This window comes from Gopherus flavomarginatus, chromosome 10, assembly GCF_025201925.1.
Source record: "Gopherus flavomarginatus isolate rGopFla2 chromosome 10, rGopFla2.mat.asm, whole genome shotgun sequence".
In the NCBI taxonomy this organism is placed as follows: Eukaryota; Metazoa; Chordata; order Testudines; family Testudinidae; genus Gopherus; species Gopherus flavomarginatus.
In genome coordinates this window covers 26,264,855-26,287,751 of record NC_066626.1, presented here as the reverse complement: position 1 = coordinate 26,287,751, position 22,897 = coordinate 26,264,855, and the positions used below count along the sequence as shown (strand labels likewise).

At 39.2% G+C, this 22,897-nt stretch overlaps 1 protein-coding gene across 1 annotated transcript in view; it reads right to left on the bottom strand.

Moving 5' to 3' along the window:
• Nucleotides 1–132: 132 nt before the first annotated feature.
• The window catches only part of STK17B (serine/threonine kinase 17b), a 31,870-nt gene continuing 9,105 nt past the window's right edge, over nucleotides 133–22,897 (bottom strand). The window contains exons 3-8 of the mRNA XM_050969529.1: nucleotides 18,700–18,912; nucleotides 11,230–11,374; nucleotides 9,493–9,619; nucleotides 7,807–7,855; nucleotides 3,525–3,704; nucleotides 133–1,593 (exon numbers count right to left, since the gene is read on the bottom strand). Coding sequence (XP_050825486.1) covers nucleotides 1,320–1,593; nucleotides 3,525–3,704; nucleotides 7,807–7,855; nucleotides 9,493–9,619; nucleotides 11,230–11,374; nucleotides 18,700–18,912 — 988 coding nt within the window. The 3' untranslated portion in view covers nucleotides 133–1,319. The remainder of the gene's footprint in view (nucleotides 1,594–3,524; nucleotides 3,705–7,806; nucleotides 7,856–9,492; nucleotides 9,620–11,229; nucleotides 11,375–18,699; nucleotides 18,913–22,897) is intronic.

Sequence of the window (22,897 nt, the reverse complement as noted above, 5' to 3'; positions counted from 1 at the left end):
TTTAGGACCTGATCAACATTTGCTCCAAGCTGAAAAACTTGGCATAATGAAGTGTTTTTTTCAGAGTGTGGGAAAAAGAGGAATACAAAACAAAACAAAACAAAAATCTAAAAAACCCTGTCTTTTGGGGGGGAAGAGGAGGATGGAGAGTCCAAAAAGATAGATGTGAAGGTTTTCAAAAATTGATAGATTTAGATTACCAAAAGAGCTCTGAATTTTAATTCTGAAATTTTGCAACCAATTTCTCAACATCAGCATAAGTAAGTACTTCAAGGAAAAATAGTTTGGTTGGAAAAATTACTATGCAAGCTAATTAACACACTCTCCATCCCACACCTATCAGCTTTTTAACACATCCTTCACGCAGACGCATGGTAGCTGCATGGGCAATAAATGCTGCAATTAGTCTCACCATCTCTGATGTTTTTAAGAGGTATGTACACTAAACTATTATGGGAATTGGACTATTTATACTGTGCAATCTGTATTTCAATACAATCCAGATATATATGGAGACTAAACAGCTTCTTTGGAGCAAGTACATTTGTTTCAATATACACTTTGGTGCAAAAATTTTCACACACTTACAATTAGATTTGTTTATGAAACAAGGATCTTCAGCAATAAGACTGACAACCTACCCTTATTCTATTCTAGTATTCCAGAAATATTCATGCGAGCATACTAAAAGTACATGCCACATGCAGTACACTATCCAGGTGTAACCAGTCAGCTAAGGCAGAAAGATTATTCTTAACCACAGCTAAACATTCTAAGTAAACAGTATTTGCTGAATCCGTTCAATACATCCCAATATTCTCCTGATTTTAAACTCAGTTAACAGATGGCACTGTCACTGCAGTGAAAGGCTGTCAAATTATTAGTTTCAATTTCTCTGCTTCAATCCATTATCAAGTCTTAAGCACATTTTTGTGACTATGTTATTAGATCACTGTCTTGAGCACTTCCATAAGCTGTTTAACTAGAGTCTGTTTATTAACATTCAAAAGTTTTTATATTTTTAGTCTCTATTATATTAAAGTTTTTTGGACTAAAACTTGAAGAGTGCAAATATATTCAACTAAATCGCCTTCAAAACATAAGGCTCTCCCCTGATGCCAGAACTCCAGTTACTCAGGAGTAAAAGCCATTGCCAGCAATGGACACGAAAGGAAGTACCACATAAGAGGATCACTCGAAAGTGCATTTCAGTATAACCATGGTGCACGAATGGACAAGCCATTATCTCACAATATTCACCACTGGAATAGATTATAATCCTAAATTCAGTTCAGAGGACCTGCACAGGCAGCCATGTGTTAACATACTAAGTCTGTCATGAAGTCTTGCAATGAATCATCAAACCGAAAACGTTTAGAGACCGTACTGCTGTCTTCTGGAATGTTCTCTTTATCTGCTTTGTCACCACAGGTACCATTACAAATTGATTTAATATTCCTTTCCTCTGAACACTTTGTTGTGTGTTCCTGTCCTTCTCCAATGCAGGAAGATTCTTCAGGACTACGCAATAGTATGAATTCTCCCTGTTTCAGCCAAGAATGAGAGAGACAGGCTTCTGCTGTTGGTCTTTCCCTGATTAAAAAGAAACAAACAAGCTGTTTTACTTAAATAAGTGAAAGCATTAACCTCTTATATGGAATGCACAGCTTATTTCACAAACATTAAAAAAAAATCACGAGTTTGGACATGTGAAAGATGGACAGCCTTTGAGAGTCAAGTCTTAGCCCCACAAAAGATATTAATAAGGGGAACAATTTTACAGCGTCCTCAGATCATTGCCTTCTTACTACTAACACAACTACAGTAATTCCTCACTTAACATTGTAATTATGTTCCTGAAAAATGCAACTTTAAGTGAAACAATGTTAAACTAATCCAATTTTCCCATAAGATTTAACGTAAATGCAGGGGGTTAGGTTCCAAGGAAATTTTCGGGGGACAGACAAAAGGCATTATATACTGTACATTACTATACTGTACTGTGGTGGGGAGGTGCCCCTGGCTTACCTTTGCGGCTCAGGACTGGGGGTTCAGCATCTGGGAGGGTGCTCAGGGTGGGGATGTGGAGTCTGAGATGGAGTTAGGGTACAGGAGGGCGCTCAGGGCTGGGCAGGCAGGAGGTGCAGAGGGAGCTCCTGTTTGGTGCAGGGGGTGTGCAGGTAGCTCTATGCAGCACGGCACCGCCCCCATGGCCATGATTCTGGCAGCCGCAATTCTTGGAGCTGACCCCCCCCCCCCTGCAGGCAGGGCCACATGGAATGCAGAGGCTTTAGGAGCTGCAGGGCCCCGGAGCCCTGGCCTGCAGCTCTAAAGCTCCTTTCAGAATGCGGCCCTGCGAACACGGGCCAGAGGACTCAGGAGGAGCAGGGGCAGCCACGCAGCCAGCTGCCGGAGAGAAGCGGCGCTTTCCCCTTCAAAGCGCCGCTTCTCTCCAGCTGGCTTTGAAGGTGAAAGCGCCGCTTCTCTCCGGCCACTGGCTGCGCAGCTGTCCCTGCTCCTCCTGAGTCCTATGGCCCGTGCTCACAGGGCCGCATTCTGAAAGGGGCTTTAGAGCTGCAGCCCAGGGCCCTGAAGCCCCCACGTTCCAGGTGGCCCTCCCTGCTGGGGGTAGGGTGGGGAGGCAGCTTCCCCTAGCTCTCTCCCTCCCTCCCAGGAAGTCCTAAGTGCTACCAAACGGCTGTTTGGTGGAGGGGGAAGCACTGGGAGGGAGGGAAGAAGGGAAGGGGAGGAAGCCGAGAAGAGAAACTTGTGCAATGATCTCTTGTAAAGTCAGCCAAATGACGTTATAACTGAGCACTGTACAACTTTAAACGAGTATGTTCCCTAATGGAACAGCGATGTAACTTCGAAACAACGTTAAGCAGGACGACGTTCAGTGAGGAGTTACTGTATAAAGGACTGCTTGGATTCAAGTCTGGCTCAGGCTTCAGAGTTGCTAACCAAAATGCAAATGCAATGTCAAACTTTGCCCTCTGCATCTTAAGATCATTTACTTATAGGTGAAATATGGCCAGCTGACTAATATTTACAATGCACAAGCAAAAACTATATTTAACACTGAGTATGCAATCTGGCAGTTAGTTTATTTGCAAACAGAGCAAATTTAATTTGGAAGCCATGATGGCATTTTTTTGACATAAAACAGCTTTTAAGCAAATTGCATCTTACTAAGCGGAAAAATCAGTTACAAATGGACATTACTACCAGTTAATCTGATATAAAGTCAGACTATCTGATAATTTTACAATTCAACATTTAAACAGAATTTCCATTATTGGGATCTCACTAGGCAAGTCAGATTTTCTATCTGAATCCAGCCCATTCTAAATATTTACACTACATAGAATTTATACATATCATTTAACATAAAAATGTTGGTTTTCATAACCGGTCTTATCACATTTATACTACAGTAGCACCCAAAATCCTCAATCAGGATCAAGGCCCTGCTTTGCCAGATGCTTATAAACAAACAAAGATGCACCGAAGAATCTGGTACCTACTCTGGGTTTTTTACAAGAAGTTTTTGAATGAAGTCTCTGGCCAAGTATGAAACTGATGCAAAAGTTTCCTCTGAATAATCCACATTGATTTGAGAGATATTGAGGAAAGTTTCTTGATTATCTGCACCCACAAACGGAGATTCTTGAATTAGCAGCATATATGAGATTACACCAATATTCCTGAAATGAAAGAGATATAATTTAGGATGAAAGATAAATTACGTCACTGGTGCTATGGTCAATATTCTGTGTTATTTCACATTCCACGGGCAGCAAAAGAACCAAAAAGTATGCCACAGTTCTAAGCAATTTGATTACATATACATACAATACCTGATGTGTGTTTCTTAATGAATCATTCAGAGCATTAAGTGATTTTGCTGGTATGCGACTTGCTCTTCCTAGCAGTCAAGAGTGAAAGTTGCTCAGCTACTGAAATCTGCTTCAGCCATTTCTTTCTTTCATCACTCAATTACCTTCTACTTTGGAGGGTAGGCTAGAGTGTGCTTTCCAAAACCAACATTAATGCTTTGTTTTGAATTCCTCAATACAGATACACACAAAGAACGTGGTTAGCAACCCACCTGATGTCCAGACAGATCATTCCACAGTTATGTCACCTTTATCCCAATAGTACAAGAAAGCACTAAAGAGAATCAGGAGCATTCAGTCTCCTCAATACAAAAGTTATTTAGCATAGAACTATACTACAGCTGGGTAATAATGTCTTTCAGTTCTCTAGCAACCCCTATTAAAAAAAAGTTTAGGTTCAGGTCAAAAAAAATAATTCAGCAAATCAAAAAACTCAATGTTTGGTTTGATCTGGCTCAGTTTCTCCTTTTGAATTTGGGTATTTTAACAAAAAAGAAGGGAAGACTCACAAATCAGCCAAAACCACTAACCTATAAGAGTCACTCTCAAACTTGCTCATGCACAGTGACTATGAATTGCCACTATAACAAGGTTTGAAGGTCAAGATTGTCCCTACCACAAAGCTGAGTCTTAGTGCTGTGGAAACAGAATGCCTAAAGGAAGCTTCTTCTTGACTGGGTAATACTACCACTACTTTCTACCCCAGGTTATTGAGCAATTCCTCAGTAGTTATGATATTGCCTTGCCAGAAACTGGATATTCATTTCCCTGATTCAAAAGGACTGTGTAGCTGAATTAAGAAATTGCTACAGAGCCAATACCCTACCATGTTTAAAAGATGCACCTATTTTAAAAATACCTTGCAGGAAAGAGAAACTTTTGCTCTTTATTCTTAAGATAAGAACAATTTCCTCTTTTTTTTAATCTCCCCATTCTAAACACAATTTTTACAGCAAATTGCATCCCCTTGTAGTTCACATTTTACAAAGTTTTGTAGGATACAGTAAATTCATTTAACCAATAGCCAGCTTCTGTTCTGGCATAGTATGCTGTTAAAGGCAATCTGTTCCTACTGTTCTAGTACACCTTTTCAGGCCCTTTTGAAGCACTAGAAGCTCCTGATAGTGTTGTTGCTGTCCTGGGATCCCCATGAACTCCAGCTCCAAGGCAGAGGGTCTCACTTGGTTCCAAGGCACGGAGGGAAGCTGCCCTCTTCTAAACAGACTTATAGAATGTTTTCCCCTCCTTCCTGTCTGGGGGTCTTCTCCTTATCCTCATCTTTTGAGAGGAGTCCCTGTGTCTGCTGGAGTGTTCCGTCCGGGCACTGCTCAGCAGCTCCAGTCGACGAGACAGGGTGCAGTAAGATCCCAAGGATTCATGATGAGCTCCATCGGGTGCTTGCGAAATCTGAACTCCTAGGACTGCTTGTTGCAGGGACAGGAGGAGTGGCAGATGTCACACCTTAATGAGATGCATGACTCCCCCAGACATCAAAGGCAGCTCTCATGTGGGTCACTTACTGGAATGTCCCGAGGGCAGGAAAGGTAAGTCTTGAAGCCTGGACCTTGGGCATAAGTGCCTCAAAATTTGGGGGATTAGTGAAGGTGGGAGGAAGAACCTCTGATCTCCATGATTTAAACGATGACTATATGCTAAATATGAAACTTAACTAACAAAACTTAACTATACACAATATTTTTTACAAGAAAGTTGAACCAGCAACACTACAGGAGGTTCCATCCCAGACCGCCAAAGATAGAAAAAGAACTGCAGAGGCAGTTGGTCTGTGCTGCCAATGAGGTCCTCGGTTCACAGCAAAAGGTGTAATGTTCAGGTGCAGAACAGACACTGCCATTGAAGAACTGTCAATCCAAAGTGCATGGAGCATGTGCGCACCCACAGAGACCAGCTCTTGAAGAAGGGCAGGTACAAAAATTTTAAGAATCCAGACTGCAGAAGCATAACATTTTTAAGTTTGTGGTAGCAGTGGAAACCCATACTGCAACAAAGATGCACATAAGATTCCCACGTTGTTATTCATACAAATAGAAAAAATAAACTTGTTTTTCCAGTTTCATGGAGAGCTGTGGAGAATGTGGAAGATGGATACTTACTCACAGAGACATATGCTACAGTATCCTATTGTTGAGATACAATTTGGGCCTGAGAAAGTAAAGTTGAACTCCACACTATGTAGTTTATAAGAAAATTAAAACAGGTGAGGTTTCTTGGTGTGAGGAAAGACTTCTATGCTAGGGCATATTTGGAGTTGCCCTTTAAAAAAAAAAAAGAAAACCTCACAATGAAAAATTGTGAGGAAAAGAGGTTGTTATTGCTGCCTTTAATGTGCTCCAAGCTCAGGAGCAAATTATAGGTAAAATAGCTTTGCTATCTGTTATTCTTCTGGAGTTGTGGAAGGAGATCAAAATAATAAGAACTTCTTAATATTCATGAAGATGTGCAGATTCAGTTAGCTTTCTAGATTAAGAACTTTGAAGAGAAAGAAGGGGAAGTGGGTGGAAGTAAAATTCACAAACGTGAGATTTTTGGTACACATTCATGGGCAACCTTCTTTCTTTTGGAAAACATTTCACATATATAGGAATAAGTCTGATTTGAGATATGACTGTTTACTTGGTTCACTGTGTTCACGCCACCATTAATCCACATTTTTAGTAGTTATAGCATGTTTTATAAGATACTAGATTGTTCACTAGTTTCAGTGTTTGATGGGCAATGAAAAAATTAATGTAGGCCTGAGAGGCCAATTACAAGTGGGCTGTACCTGCCAGGTGGGTCAGTCTTAACTGATGATGAAGCCCACCTGGAGAAATGCTAAGAGAGGACTATAATCAAAAGATGTCTGTAGCAGAAAGGAGCTGTAGCTAGAAAGTGAGGAACTCTGCAGTCACGCTCTAGGACAAGAGAGGTTGTGATGAGAAAGTTAAGGAGATGGCTAGCCCTAGGATCCTCTCCCAAGTAGAGAAGTCTAGGAAGATGCCTGGGTAAAGATCCACCAACCACCTGAGTGGAGTAGGTTCTGGAGTGGAAAGCCTTGACAAAGACAGTATCTGGACTTCCATGGAGAACACCCTTGGAGATGTTCAGCTGTTGAACAAAGCAAGGGAAAGAGCAGAAGAGAGACAGGAAAGATCAAACCTGAGGGCAGGAATAGGTTTGAGTTTATAGTTTTAAACTGGGATTTATTGGGGGAGAGCCTTGCAAAAAGGGTGAGATTAAAGAGGCTACGGAGAGATCTCTTGACAGGCTCAGGTAGGTAGCAGGGGTTGAGTTTGAATATAGACACAGCTATACTTATAACTATAGGGTCCCTGTGCTGAAACTCAGAGGAGACGGAAGGCCCAGGTTCCACTATCAAACACCAGAGAAAGTGGTGTAAAGACTCTGAAAAGGAGATAAGGACAACCAGAAGGGTGTGATGATCATGAGGTGTAAATGTTGGGGCTGAAAATCTTTTGTGACAACATTAGATATTTATTTGTTGGACTCTCTGTATCCCAGAAAGAGCGGAATTAAATCATGACGTGACGAGAGAGTTGATTCATGAGACAGACAACAGAAGACCAGAACGATCATTGAGAGGGGGTACTAGGCAAGACTGAGCTGCTACGCCCCCACACCCAGCCACAAGACGTGCACTCTTCTACACAGCACTACAAGGTTTATCTTGTTTCTGCAGAGTAACTTTTAAATGCAACAAATATACAGTGCTTTAAATGTAAAGAGTGGGGAAAATTAACATTTAGTTAAAGTGTTCCTTCCACAGCTGATAATGATGGAAAACTAAAGGATCTGTTAGGAAAAAAAAGTGTGCAAGAGTAGCTGATACCTGAATTAGTGTCCAATTTCTTTAAGCTTAGTTACTATTATCTTTAGAAGAGAAACTTACCACATATCTGTAGCCGTGGTAATAGGATCATAGTTTAAGATTTCTGGAGCTGGGGGAAAAAAGTGATAATCTTGAATAAACGATTAAAAATACATAATATGGTATGTCCTATCCAAACAACAGGTGTCAGTCTGAATTTTTGACAATTTTATACTAAACTACAAGACTGTAGGACTAAACATGTAGTTTGTATAGTGAAGTTTCTATTACTATATTTAACTACAAGACGGAAGATGAAGGAAATAAATGGCATGTCTCTGAAGGGCACTAAAATCACTTATGGATTGGCAGTTGCTTACACACAGCAGGTTTGGAGTTGTAAGACTAGACAGGAAGCTTCTTTTACAGCCACCTGACATTTACATTTAGACAGTTCAATTCTTTGCTGAACCAGAGAGATGGAGCAATTTTAAACACAAACATGTCAGTGCACTCCCACTATGATGCTACTTGCTAAATCAGTTTGTGACCTGTCCTGTATCCACATTAGTGCTGTTCTAAACCAGTTCAGCTGCAATGCCTTCTAGGTGCCTATACTAAAGTCACTGATACAGCTCCCAGAGCCAAGTACTCTATTGATACCAAAAAGGTCACAACAAAATAGTGTGGGACAGCAGTAAGGAGACCTGATTGACACATATCAGCTTGCCCACAGCCACAATAGCATTGAATTGGTTTCTAGAACTGCTGAAAATCTAATCTACTTCAGCCAATTCTTAGAACATTTGTAAATTGGTTGAAACATTTTTGTTGACACCAAGTATTCCAAAGAGTTAAACTGATTCTCTAAGTGATAATTTTTTTCCTTTTACATAAGTAAGATTTTAGTCTGAACATAAAAGGACTGGCCTATACAAGGGAGTTTCAGATATTCTAACCAGTTTTAAAACTGGTATAGCTAAAGTGATTTTTAAAGTTAGTGAAGCCACAGCATAGAATGGGATCCAAGCAGCCTTAACTGTTCACTATAGCTTCACCGAACCAATTTTAAAGACAGAACTTGAAGGAAGTTTCCTCAGAGAATTAGCTCTAAAAAAATCTGGTAATTTCCCCTCCACTTCCTCTCCAGAGGATAGTTTAATCTTACTTATCAGCTTCACTAGAATGTACACTGAACATAAAAAGTTGTCCATCTTTCTCCACCACAAAAATTTAATAGCAGATGCTTCCATCCATCTCATATTAAGATTTTTAAAAGATATAGTAAACTAGTAGTGCACAGTAGAATCAAATTAGAGCTAAACCCCAACTGACTGTATCTATAAATTACATTAATCTTGTTTTATTGTTTGCTCAGTTTAATGAAAATTTTGTATATTAGCATATATTTGCATTGGGCCACCTAGTCATTAAAGAGAATTAGCAAGGTTCTAACTATGTAATTTCTCAAAATTAAACACAATTTTAATAAGCAAACAGTATGACTATGTTTTCAGGGCTCAAATATTTTTAACTTTTAAAAAGAAAATGATCAAGTCTCACCTGGTCTACACACTACTTTAAAAAAAAAAAAAAAAAAAGCCTCAAAATACAACATGCGGCTACCATTAGCAGACACAAGACATTAGGTAAAAAGACTTAGGACACTGAGCTTATATAGCACTGTATATGTCTAGCTTTCAAATTCAGTGAACTACTGTTTTCATTTGCATACAGGAATTTAAAAAGGAAATGGCCCCTCCATACCTAGATATTCTGTAGTCCCTATGATTTGCCGCAGTTCACTAGTGTTCTCGATCTTCCGAGACATACCAAAATCTACAATTTTTACATCACCAAGAGGATTGAAACTGCTCAGCAAGATGTTCTGGGGCTAAATGGAGAAAGATGAATATTTAGTCTTTAAGGCATAAATACGCAAGTATGATTTAAATGGTAAACAGTGTATACCACAGTGACATTTAGGTTATATTTAAGCATTCTGTGTTTGTCGCTAATATTGCCTTTTAAAAACAGAATCCACAAAAAGCATTTGTGATGCCCATCTGTAACATTCTCTGACCAAAGCCAGACTCTGACATCTGCAGCTCTTATGCTGTTGCTAAAAAACACAAACGTGAAAGACTAATATTTTACACAGATAGTACAGTCCACTCCAAAAAGTCACATTGTCTGATCAGGAACAGGAGAATAATCATTTTCAAGAGAACACTGAAATTGTGGCATGCTCAGAATCCCTCTGCAATTATAGCTGCATTTTCCATGTTTTGTCAGATAATATGTATTGTAAAAGTTTCTTTCAGTTGCCAAGATAAAGCCATTAGAGCGTGAACACATGCTGTTGCCCTGTTAACCCAGCCTTGCAAAAGACTGTCTCAAATAGTAGCAAAAGGTATTAATTCTCCCCTTGCAGATTCTGTTCACCTCAGTGACATACGAACTTCAGAGGCCTGACTGGGTCCATTTAAATACTAAGGTTAAGTACAATTAATTTAATATAAAAAGGGATATATATAATGAAAAAGACACTACATTACTGAAGAGTTCAGTTTTCACATTGATAAAATAGACAGTTTGGAAATACACCTCTACCTCGATATAACGCTATCCTCGGGAGCCAAAAAAACTTACCACATTATAGGTGAAACTGGGTTATATTGAACTTGCTTTGATCCACTAGAATGCACAGCCCTGCCCCCACAGAGCACTGCTTTACCGCGTATATCTGAATTCATGTTATATCAGGGTAGAGGTGTACAAGCGCTAGTTCCTACATCAGTGTTGACTTGATCAAGATACACCGCCTGTAAAAACCAGAGTCACCGAGACATTTATATCTGGGAGACACTTGCCCAGAACTGCTTAAAATGGAGTTTAGTCCTACGTGAAGTCCTTGCTTGCCGACAAGCCAAAGAAGACAAGAGGTGCAGGAGGAAGGAGAGACTGGTCTCCAGTCATGGTCAACAGCTTCCTGCTGAGCCTGAAAACATCTGCCCTCATTGTAATAGAACTTGTGGTTCAAGGATTGGCCTTATAAGCCACTTGAGGACCCATAACTCCCATGGAAGATGATCATACTCAGTAACAAGTGACCACCCATCATCATACAGCCTGTTTTTGTTTTTTAATCACAATGTATTAACTGGAACATTTAACAAGAAAATATTACATACAGTAAAATTAACCGGGCTATATTGAACATAAGAACCTTGACTCTGCATAGGATACTATCATTATGTGCATGTCTAAGGTGCCTATATCTATTGTACATGCACTAAGATGCAAGTAATTAATCACACCCTAATACACATCTTAAAACTGCAACAGTTATGCCAATGTACTTCCATCACATCTTCCAAACTGTTTTGATGTAGCCATATTCCACACCTCCTTTTTGTACAGACTTGATTTTGGTGCTGACACATTGAACCAACCAGCAGAACAAAAAAAGGTAAGTTACTGGAATACCATGTATAATTTTACCTTTAAATCAAGATGCACAATATTGTTTTCATGCAGACAGCAGAGTCCTTCAAGTATTTGTCGAATAAGTCTGATAATATCATTTTCTTCAATTCTCTCATCTAAATCAGGGACACACAAATTAAAGATTTCACCTCCAGCAGCACTGAAACAAGAAGATAAATATACATAAGCCACATTAGATGTACTAAGCTTAATCTTTTTGACATAAAATGTCAAATTTAAGAAGAGTATTAGAGTAGTAAAACTGTCCAAATGTCTTTACAATTCAAATTATTGCACATTTAAAGAGAGGCTGTTGAGAAAGTTAAAAATCCTAAAACTTCATGGTATTTTTTAATGTATTCATCAGCCTGTTGATCTACAAAAAGAATGTTATAAAATGCAAACAGGCAATGACAAAAAGGAATTTCATAGTAGGAAATGTGTGTTGAGATTTCCAAGTGGAAGGTGCAGCTAAATTCCTTACACCAATATGAAAATTTTAACCCAAGTTTCTAAAACCTTCACACCAAGTTGCAGGATGATCATCTTCAGTTCTCTTCTAGCCCTCCACAAAGGATTTACTTCACTGAAAGTCAAAACCAAGAGTCTCCTGAACAAGGCAAAAGCGTCAATTAAACCAGTTACTAACGCTAATCCTAGCGGAAAACAATAATAATATTGCTGGTTGAACTCCTTCAGGGGCAAAAATACTGCTGTTAATCATTCAAAAATACATTCAAGAAGAGCCTCTAATGAAACAGAAGGAAATCTTCGTGGTAGAAGTAAGTGAAAAAACCACCACCCGTGTTGGGCTGCTGGTCCCGCCGAGAAAGAACTAGAGATAAAATTCTATCAGCAGGAAAAGGGGGAAAAAAGAAAAAAAAAAAAAAAAAAAAAAAAAAAAAGGAAGAGTCACTAGGAAATCGGTCTAATAATGCTGTGGTACTGGTGTGAAATCTTATTCCTTGGTCAAGGTTGCTCAAGGTCAATGAACTAGCATCCTCGCTGAGAAACCCAGCAAATAAAGGCCTAGAAAAGAGGGAGTCAATGAAAACATGACTGAAAACTGACAGCATAAGGCACCTCCAAAGCAGAGGATTTTTTAAAATAAAAAAGATGAAGTGATTTTTCCAAAGCTATAGTGGGGATATCAGCAAGCAACATTCTAAGAAAGCTTATCTAAAAGGAAGATTCATAATCCTTGCCATGCCTTAAACCATTCGTCTAAAGCCAATGACTTCTAGCAAGAGCCCTTATGCCATGTGGTGCTCAAATATTCTCACTATGGATCACTTTAGAAGATCTTATCCAGACATCTAAAATCTGCAACTGTACAATGCCTGTGTGCTACCACCACCATGTTAAAATGCTTAGGTATACTCCATATATTTTTCTGGATTGCACACTATTTAAAAACCTGAGATTTTGTCAGATATAACGTTTATTTAGGTTTTGGCAAACTAGATCCATGCTTTCCCTGAAGCAACTATACCACTTTGTTCTATGAAAATAAAACCAACCACTGGGATAGCATAAAGGAAACAAAATGAAAATAAAGTTCAATAAATGTGATGCATGTAGTTTCTTGGTTACAGCATACACTTTGTATCTGTGTCATTGTTTCCTTTTTCATGCATGTACAGCTTGAAATTAGCCCTGAATCTCTCCTCCGTCCCCTCTGTTCTACCCTCTCTAACTTCAGATGATTAATATTTAAAAAAAAAAAAGAAAAAAAAAAGATGGATTTGAGGATAAGCCTCTATAGCTGCCAGGTGCACTCTAAGTAAAATTAAGTAGCTCAAAAGAGAAAATTGAGGAAGATACAGGCACTTTTTATCTGCTGTTTGCTTGTATTATTAAATATAATATTAACAGATGTATATGAATGATACACATTGTAATATTTTAGATAATATAGCCTCCTTCCTAGATTCAGAAGATCTTGTAGCACCTAGAGCAAAAACCTGAAGACGGGCATATCATTGGCTGCCAAAAACTACGCTGCTAGGTGAAGAATTTGGCTCCACTTCCAAAACGAAAGGTCCAGGCACCCTGGAAAGAAGGATAGTGTATTAAACACTAAAATTGATGATTCCAAGCCAGGGTCTGGAGACAAGATGAGCTTCACCTTTCTGTTGATTCAAAAATATAAGGGAAGGCACATCAACACAACTCCAGTCTAATATGAATGCTTCTGTCAAAACGACTGGACCCTGTTAACACTTGGGCAGCAGAGAAGAGATGTGGTGTTGTCCCTGAAGGATAAAAGATCCACTCTGGATGTCTCATTTTCTCAGTATGATGTTCATGAATGAAGTTACTCCTCCACTTGTCCACCATTTGCAGAAGATGCCTTCTCTTTGGATGCAAAGTGGAAGAACCTGCCAATAGATTTCCAACATAGATGACAAGACTAATGACCCTGCTGCAAGGTTGTTGAGGAAACGTTCAAATCCCTGTTACAGCACTCTGTAAAGGTTGCCTAAGAATCAGCATTTCCTTCTTTCTCTATTTGGAGTGGAGAGGGGAGAAGGTAAACACTACAGCTCAGTGTATAGTCCCATGCAACCTCAATATTCAGGTTTTCTGAAGACTTTTCCAAGATCCTCCAAAATAAAACCTAGGACCCTCAGGGTATGTCTACACTGCAATTAAACATCTGCGCCAGCTGACTTGGGCTCGCAGGGCTGTAAAACTGCAGTGTAGACATCCAGACTTGCACTGGAGTCTGGGCACTAGGACCCTATGAGGAAGACAGGTCCCAGAACCTGGGCTCCAGTATGAGCCCACACATTGCAGTTTTATAGTCTCACAGCTCAGCTCGGATGACACCGGACAGCTATGGGTGTTGACAGTGTAAACAGGGTATAGGCACATTCAGACTATGTTTATACTGCAATTAATGTAAGCCCAGGGGTAGAGGAATTCAAAGGAGTAGAACCTAGGGTTCAAGTGTCTATACTCAATTGTAATCCCAGATTAGGAATTCTTGAAATCTGGGTCCCAACCTGGGACTACTTTCTACACAGCATTATGCAGGCCAAAGTCCAACCACCCACATCTACTCCTGGAGAGATTCTGCAGGATTACATGCATGCAGAAAATGCCCCATCTCACCCCGCAGAATTCCTGTGCTTCCCTGCAGAAAACAGCAGGGGAAGCAAAGGAAAGCCGTGCAGGGAGGGGAGGTGGTGGTGGTAAGGGGGGACATGACTGTGCGGCACAGTTTTTTGGGAGGATTGCTCCCCTAAACAGAGGTGAGGCATGGTGGGCACACAGGGTTACATACCACTGCCCTCCCCGCATTTCTGCAAGGACTGAGTTGCCCAGCTGAAACAGGTTGTGTCTCCGCTGACTCTGCAACTGAATGCCACCTCCTGGATCCTAATGCCAGTTGTGCTCCCCTTCTGTGTGCTGGAAGCTTTCCTGTTTCTGTGCAACAGTGAGTGCCTGTGGTGCAGCTGGGTAAGGGTGGGGGGAAATGAAGGAAGCAAGGTGAGGAGAAGAGGCAGTGGGGAAGGAAGACAGGTGAAATAGGGCAGAAGCAGAGGAATGTGAGTGTGAGGGGAGGGGGATGGAAAAGAAAAGGGGATAGTGGAATCATAGGGGGAAGCGGGAGCCTGGCATGCAGTGCCCACTTAGCTGCAGATGGGAGTCCCCTGTTAAGCAGGTCCATCAAACCCTCACCCTTACAAGCTTTACCCCTACACCTGGACCCCTCAGATAAGCCCCTGACACCCAGAACCCCACCCCACTGAGCTCCAACCAGCTGCACATGGACCCCCACCCCATCAAGCCTCACTCCCGCAGGACCGGACCCTCCCTCTGAGCCGCTCCACACCCGAACATCCCCCGCCAAGCCTCATTTCCCCACATCCAGACCCCCACCCCGCTGAGTCCAACCACTTTCACCAGGATCCCCTGCAGAATCCCCCCCAACGAGCCCTGAGCATCCAGATCTCCCACTGAGCCACCTGCATTCAGACTGGTGCAGAGGGGCAGACCCAGCCCTTACATTGCGTCAGGGTCAGGTGCAGCCCCACTACCTATTCCCTGTACCGGGGAGGTGGGGGCATTAGGATTATCTCCCATTTCAATGCAGACAGTGGCCTGTGCCCCTCACTGCCATCCTGGAGCCACATTAATTTATTGATCAATAAAATTTGCAGGATTTTACAATATTGTGCAAATATTTTCAATTTTTTGGCACAGAATTCCCTCAGGAGTATATATCTCAGACTATCTAGCTTCCCCGCCCCAAAAAGTGTGTCCACTCTAGCTCTGCTTGTGGCACAGTGTGGGAAAACTTGATTGTCCAGAGGACAAAGACAGTTGTCCCATGGGATTGTGGAATACGTTTGGCAGAATCCGAGAGTACATGTCCAGTGGCACTACATTGACAGTGCAAACCAATGGGGCTTGGACCCTCCAGTCTCATGGGATCCTGGGACTCTAGGTCCAAGCACTGAGTTAGCACAATGTGTGCAGACAGAAGGCTCAAATCTGAGTTTGAGCCCTGGGCTTACCCTATGTCTAATCTCACCAAACAGAAACTAGAAAACTTAAGAACAGTCTGCCATAAAACAGTATGACTTTTGCTTTGCAGTTTGTCTGTGAAAGAACTGTCAGAGTTAAATGAATGAATGGACATGTACTTAACAAGATACCATTTAGTTCTACACTAAAGACTTCACAATTAAAAAGTGTAAGCAGCTCGTCATCTCAAAAAATTAAAGAAAATAATCAAGTAAGATCCTGAAATTATTTAAAAAAAAAAAAATGAACTAAAGGCTGCTGAACACTTATAAACACTATAAAACAGCCAGTTAAGATTAACTCTTCTTACCAGGAGTACCTTGTTGCAGCTCATTAGTGATATATGTAAAACAAACAAACAGTTGTTGAGCTGAAATATAAGCATAAAGATAAAAAGCTAGGGAAAGCAGAAAGTCCAAAATTTGTCAGGACTTTGTCCCTACTTCCAGTTTGACTGATTAAGCTACTTGAGCCATCAAGATGTATTGGGAAACAGTCTGATAGAAAAGGCACTCGCCTTTGACATCCAGCAGCACAGTTTCATACAAATTTTAGAACCTACATTAAATGAGTTTGGCGGTCTTGACACACTGCACCTTGGAAAAACATTAAGAATCACTGAAGCTACTAAAAATAAAAAAACTTGATTTGCTCAGAGAAACTTAATCTAGTTGGTACCATTTATTTCACACCCTGGACACTACTGTTTCTATAAAAGTGTGTTTTACATACACTAGCAAGAAATGATAATTTTGATATCTGAAATTTGTCATCGACATCAGCCACCATTTTCAGACATGGGTACCTACAATAAATGGCCTGATTTTCAGAGGTCCTGAGCAACCGGAGTGTTGGTAATGGGAGGGGATGTTCAGCAGCTCTGAGAGCAAACCCACTAAACACCAATTGCTGTCAATAGGTACTGCAAGTGCCCAACACTTCTCAAAGTCAAGAACAAGGTGTAAAGAGGGTTACTAGCAAAAAAGCATGCATTGAGTATGCTAGTGAAACCAGATCTCTTACACAGGATCAGTGTACATTTTCTCTCGGTCACCTGACATTAAAAAGACTGTTCTAAGAAAATGATTATATATTAATAAAAAAAATCTACTTGCACAAACACCAGTTGAATTTGATCTAATATGATTATACAGAAGATTTTACAAAACCTGATTACCAACAGAAATACCTCTTTTGTGTATTATAAATTGACTGGAGTATTTTTAAACAAAAAACATTGCCGCTACAGTGTTTGCAACATTATGAGTGCATGAAAACCTGAAAATAATATTGATCAGAATCTGAGACAAAAGCGGAAATGACTAATGTTCAGCCAGGAACTGACAACAAAAAGGATCTACTTCTCTTAGCTAGATAGGATGTGGCCAAAACACAGCAAAATCTAATAAAAGCAAGCAGCATAGGAGGATGGGCGGGGGGGAGGATGAGTCATATTTAAAACTTTTGGTTTCAGAAGTCTGTTCTTCTTAATATAGGTAAGGAATTTTGTCATCCCCCCCAGATAGAGGACATTTAATCTGAATATCTATATTCAGCAATAAGTGAACAGTCATTAAAAAGCTTCAACATTAGGGTCTCTCCACAATTGTGTCTTAAAGATGTCTGTCACAATATAAACATACGTTTCCCCATTAACTTGAATTATGAAGAAAAATGTATCTATGCAAAAAAAAAAAAAAAAAAAAAAAAAAAAAAAAAAAAAAAAAAGGCCGGCGAGGGATGACATACTCCCCCCCCTCACCTCCCCCCCACACGACTCATTCCTTCTCCAAACTGATCCTCTGAAAGGGATTTATCTTCAAAACCTACTTGGGTTAAATTTAAACATTATATATTAAGAACCAGTGATTTTTTTTTCCCTTTAGAAATTAAAAAAAAAAAAAGCCAAAATAAAAGATGCAAAAAAGTGAAGGTCCCAACACCAGTGTTTTCACAATCATTTTCTACTCTTGTTTTTCTTAGTGAAATATGTAACTAGTGCTGTTTGTGTCCCAACATGTATACCATAAAATACAGAAGTTACATAATGCAACCGTTAATTCTGTCACTTAAATCTTAATTTTTGCATTTCTGAACACAGTTTTAAGTGTGCACGTTCATTAATTATATTCATTTATTTTTGAACTTCAAGTATAGCACTAGTACATATAGTTCAATTTTCTTGATTTATGTCACCATAGCATTAATTTGTTTCTGCAATATTTATCTCATATTAATTATTCATAATTGATGATGAGAAATTGCTATTCACAAAACAAAAGCATGTAAATTAACTGATATATTCATGTCAAAAGATGTATTGAAACTAAATCATACATGGAAAATTCTAGGACACAAGGGAGCATAAAAAGGCAATATTAACTACCCGTATATACTCGTTCATTAGCCCGTTCATTTATAAGCCAACCCTCAAATATGGATAGTAAAAATAGCAAAAAATGTATAACCCTTTCATAAACTGACCCTATATTTCAGGAGTTGGAAAACTTTGGCTCCCTGCCCATCATGGTAAGCCGCTGGCAGGTTGAGATGTTTTGTTTACTTGGAGCATCTGCAGGCAGGATGTGGCGAGCCACTTCCTGCAGCTCTCATTGGTTGGGAACTGCAAACCGTGGCCACAGGGAGTAGAGGGCTCCATGCCTGCAGATACTCCAGGTAAGCAAAACAACAATGTATTAGATATTCAATTCAATGATTCCATTGAGTTTAAAATCATCAAATTTTGGTGTAGACCCATTTATAAGCCAACCCCTGATCTTTGATGCATCACTTTTTTACCAAAAATATTCGGCTTATGTATGAGTATGTACGGTACACTGTATATACGCTCATATGCTGTTCTCCTGATTACTTTCAGTCAACTGATACAAACAATGAATGTTAACAAATCTATTATACAATAGTGAAGTTGACGTAATGCATACTTACTATTCCAACACTAAGATGATTTCATTTGTCATTTCATAGACTTCATGGAGATTAACGACACGAGGACTAGACTTTGTTAATTCAAGCACAGCAATTTCATGTAAAATTTCTGCTTTGCAGTCCTGTCCTCTTCTCCTCTTCTTTAGGAATTTAGCTGCATATTCTTGACCTGTGGATTTAGCTATACATTTTCTAACCACAGCACATCTTCCTCTGCAAAGAGAATGAAAAAGATTTAAGATTTCTTTAGTGAAAATTATGACAATTACACAGAAGCTTAGATATGGGCACTTCACAAATACTTAAGATAAATAGTTGTTTGAAGTGTTGCTGTAGCCATGTTGGTCCCAGGACACAAGAGCAACAACGTAGGTGAGCGAATGTATTATTGACCCAATTTCTGCTGGTGAAAGAGACAAGCTATCAAGCTCCAAAGACCACTTTTTTGGGTCCTGAAGATAAATAAGCTAATATTTTTCTCCTACATTAGTTCCCAAAGAGAATTACGTGTTCAAAAAAAGTAGTTAGGCAGCACCTATATAGCATGGTTTCACTGTGAGCTACAAAATCAAATGGCAGGTTCTTTCAGGCATCTTGGAAACTATAACTGCATTTCTTCAGTGTTTATGTATTAAAACATTCTCAGACATAAACCCATGGTAATACAATATTTAACCAAAAATGAAGGTTCATATGCAATCAGGTTGCAGTAATGAATTAAAATTAGTTATTTTTCCACATAAGCTGTTGTTACTACAGAGAGGTAAGTCTACAAAAGAATCCCTTCCACAGGTTGGACCACATCTCAATAGTTTGAGAACCCTGGCTAGTGTACTGTTTCTTTCAATAAATCAACACCATCATTTCAGCAAACATTGGATGTACTAATCTTATATTAAGATTAGAAATCACTTCCATCTATTAAGGGGCTTACAATGTCTAGTTCAAGTTAGCTAAAAAAAATTACATGTGCACAGAAACACATTTTGCATATGTAGGGTATCTGATGCCAATATCTCAAAGTGCTGCACACACTTAAGATTCACTCCCACTCCTGTGACACGACTTAATAGTTATAAAAAAGTTTCTCTATTTGTCATGTTTATTTTTAGACAAATTTATTTCTAATTTAGGATTAAGTGATTTGTGGGAATTACAGATAGCCTCCATTCAATTATATTAAGGTTTCACTAAAAGTGTGCCTTATTGGGAAGAAACTCCCATTAAGCGTAAGAGATTTTCAAAGCCCATAAATTCCCTCCATAAACAATTCTCAAGATTGCAAACAAAAGCTTCAGCTTTTGTGCATTTTTATAAAAATCAATTCTTACATGTTTTGTTTATTTTAAAAACAAACTAGAAAGCTGAGTTACAATATAAACTTTTAGATGGCTAAACTCAGGCAAGGAAAAGCAAGAGACTTGCCCAGGTTTGTGCAGCAAGTCAATGATAAAACCAGAAATACAGTCCAGTAATCTTGTCACTCAGTCCTATTTTTTAGTTGCTAGACATCATTCCTCTTCTTGAATATAGTACAAAGACAAAGCGTTCTGTTTCATTTCCTTGACAACTGTTAAGTATAGAAGCAAAAATATGTTTTGGTAAAGACAAGTTTTTAGGAGAAAGCCACATACTGTTTCTAAAAACCAAGCTGACCTTTTAGAAAACTAGAAAAAAAATGTACTCCCTAAGCCAAGTTATAAACTCCTGAAAAAGCAAGGTTTATGATCATGAGGACATTTCAACAGAGCCTAGTTTCATAATTATGAAGTATTTTCATAATCAAACAAAAATAGAATGGACTTTTAAGAACTGAGACAATGAAATAAAATTAAAAATTTCAAATGGTGTAAATATGAAGAACTTTTCTAGAGTTTTACATACTAAGATCAGCATACTGTATATTTTCAGAATTCATATACATCAATGAATGTGCAGATGATGCCTTGCCACATGCAAATTCTATCACCTATTCACACATGCTAGAAAAGGTCATGTGCAACTCTGGATTCTGAGTTGAGGCCCCTATTGACGTCTGAATCAACCTCTGTACACAAAATATATACCCATCTTGCTTATCAAAACAGTTTCCATTTGCAGGTAATATTAAATACACCTTCCAATTAGCATAAAGCTGATGAATTACAAAATGGAGTAAAATTCCACAAGTTTCTAGTATTTATTGTTAAAAAGATTGATTAAATACTCCCTCACTATTTTGCAACAGACCAGATAGTGAAATAACTAAGAACAAAATGTTGCTTTAAAAGAAAAACCAAAACCACATGCAAAGTGCAGAAACAGATGGGGAGCATATTATGTAAAAGTCAACACATGAATTAGTTAAAAGAAAGAGGTAGAAGAATGTTATTAGCCTGAGATGCACACCCTCTTATGCCAGATAATTTCAAATGGCTAACTGCTTTCCCAGCTCTGAAAATGCTTTGCAGTAATCTGTTTAACATGAATCAGATGAATTCTATAACAAATAATAAAATTTGAAGATAAAATATATTTTGGTGGGTATTTGTCTTGCCCTACCAACCACAACTTAAATTTTTAAAGAAGAGGAATAATTTAAGTTTCATGTAAACAGTCAGAGCTTTCCTGCTAATTTCCTGAACATCTTCCTTCCACTTAGAGTGAACACTAGTTTTGAAACGTCAGTGATAGTATCTTATGAAGACAAGATATATGAATTATTACTAATAAAGGTTATTGCTTTTTATTTGCAATGCACTACAAATTTAAACTTGTGCTAATTAAGAAAAAAACCTGTAAGATGAGCTAATACTGAAACAATAAGAACATAAGAATGGCCGTACTGGGTCAGACCAAAGGTCCATATAGCCCAGTATCCTGTCTACTGACAGTGGCCAATGCCAGGTGCCCCAGAGGGAGTGAACCCAACATGCAATGATCAAATGATCTCTCTTCTGCCATCCATCTCCACCCTCTGACAAACAGAGGCTAGGGACACCCTTCCTTACCCATCCTGGCTAATAGCCATTAGTGGACTTCACATCTATGAATGTATGCAGTTCTCTTACAAACACTGTTATAGTCCGAGCCCTCGCAACCTCCTCAAGCAACGAGTTCCACAAGTTGTCTGTGCGCTGTATGAAGAACTTCCTTTGATTTGTTTTAAACCTTCTGCCCATTAATTTCATTTGGTGGCCCCTAGTTCTTGTCTTTTGGGGACAAGTAAATAACTTTTCCTTATTTACTTTCTCTACATCACTCATGATTTTATATACCTATATCATATCCCCCCTAGTCTCCTCTTTTCCAAGCTGAAAAGTCTTTACTCTCTCCTCATACAGGACCCCGTTCCAAACCCCTAATCATTTTAGTTGCCCTTCTCTGAACCTTTTCTAATGCCAGTATATCTTTTTTGAGATGAGGAGACCACATCTGTATGCAGTATTCAAGATGTGAGCATACCATGGATTTATACAAGGGCAATAATATATTCTCCGTCTTATTTTCTGTCCCCTCTTTAAAGATTTCTAACATCCTGTTTGCTTTTTTGAGTGCCGCTGCACACTGCATGGACGTCTTCAGAGAACTATCCACAAAGACTCCAAGATCTTTTTCCTGATTCGTTGTACCTAAATTAGTCCCATCATATTGTATGTATAGTTGGGGTTATTTCTTCCAATGTGCATTACTTTACATTTATCCACATTAAATTTCATTTGCCATTTTGTTGCCCAATCACTTAGTTTTCTGAGATGTTTTTGAAGTTCTTCACAGTCTGCTTTGGTCTTAACTATCTTGAATAAATAAATATATCAGTAGGTTCAAGGAAAGATCTTTTTTTAATCAAAAAGTATCTGTAGAAAGGCAGGAAATTCATTATATTTTAACAACGAAATACAAAAATGAATAGTTAAGATAATCCCTGGTAAATCACCACTATGCACACAGGGCATGCAGAAATACATTTAATGAAGTTTCATAATATTTACATCAGGGTCTCAAACACGCAGCTCACAGAGTTATTTCCTGCAGCCTGCCATAGACGCTGACTCCACTGGCAGCCAAGCTCCCCCACCCCTCCCAACAGCACACCACATCCCTGCTCCTCTGCCTACTTCCCAGCACTTTCCTCCGCCAAACAGCTGTTTGGCAGCACTTAGGACTTTCCAGGAGGGAGGAGGGAGGAGCAGGGACACAGCACACTCAGGGGAGGAGG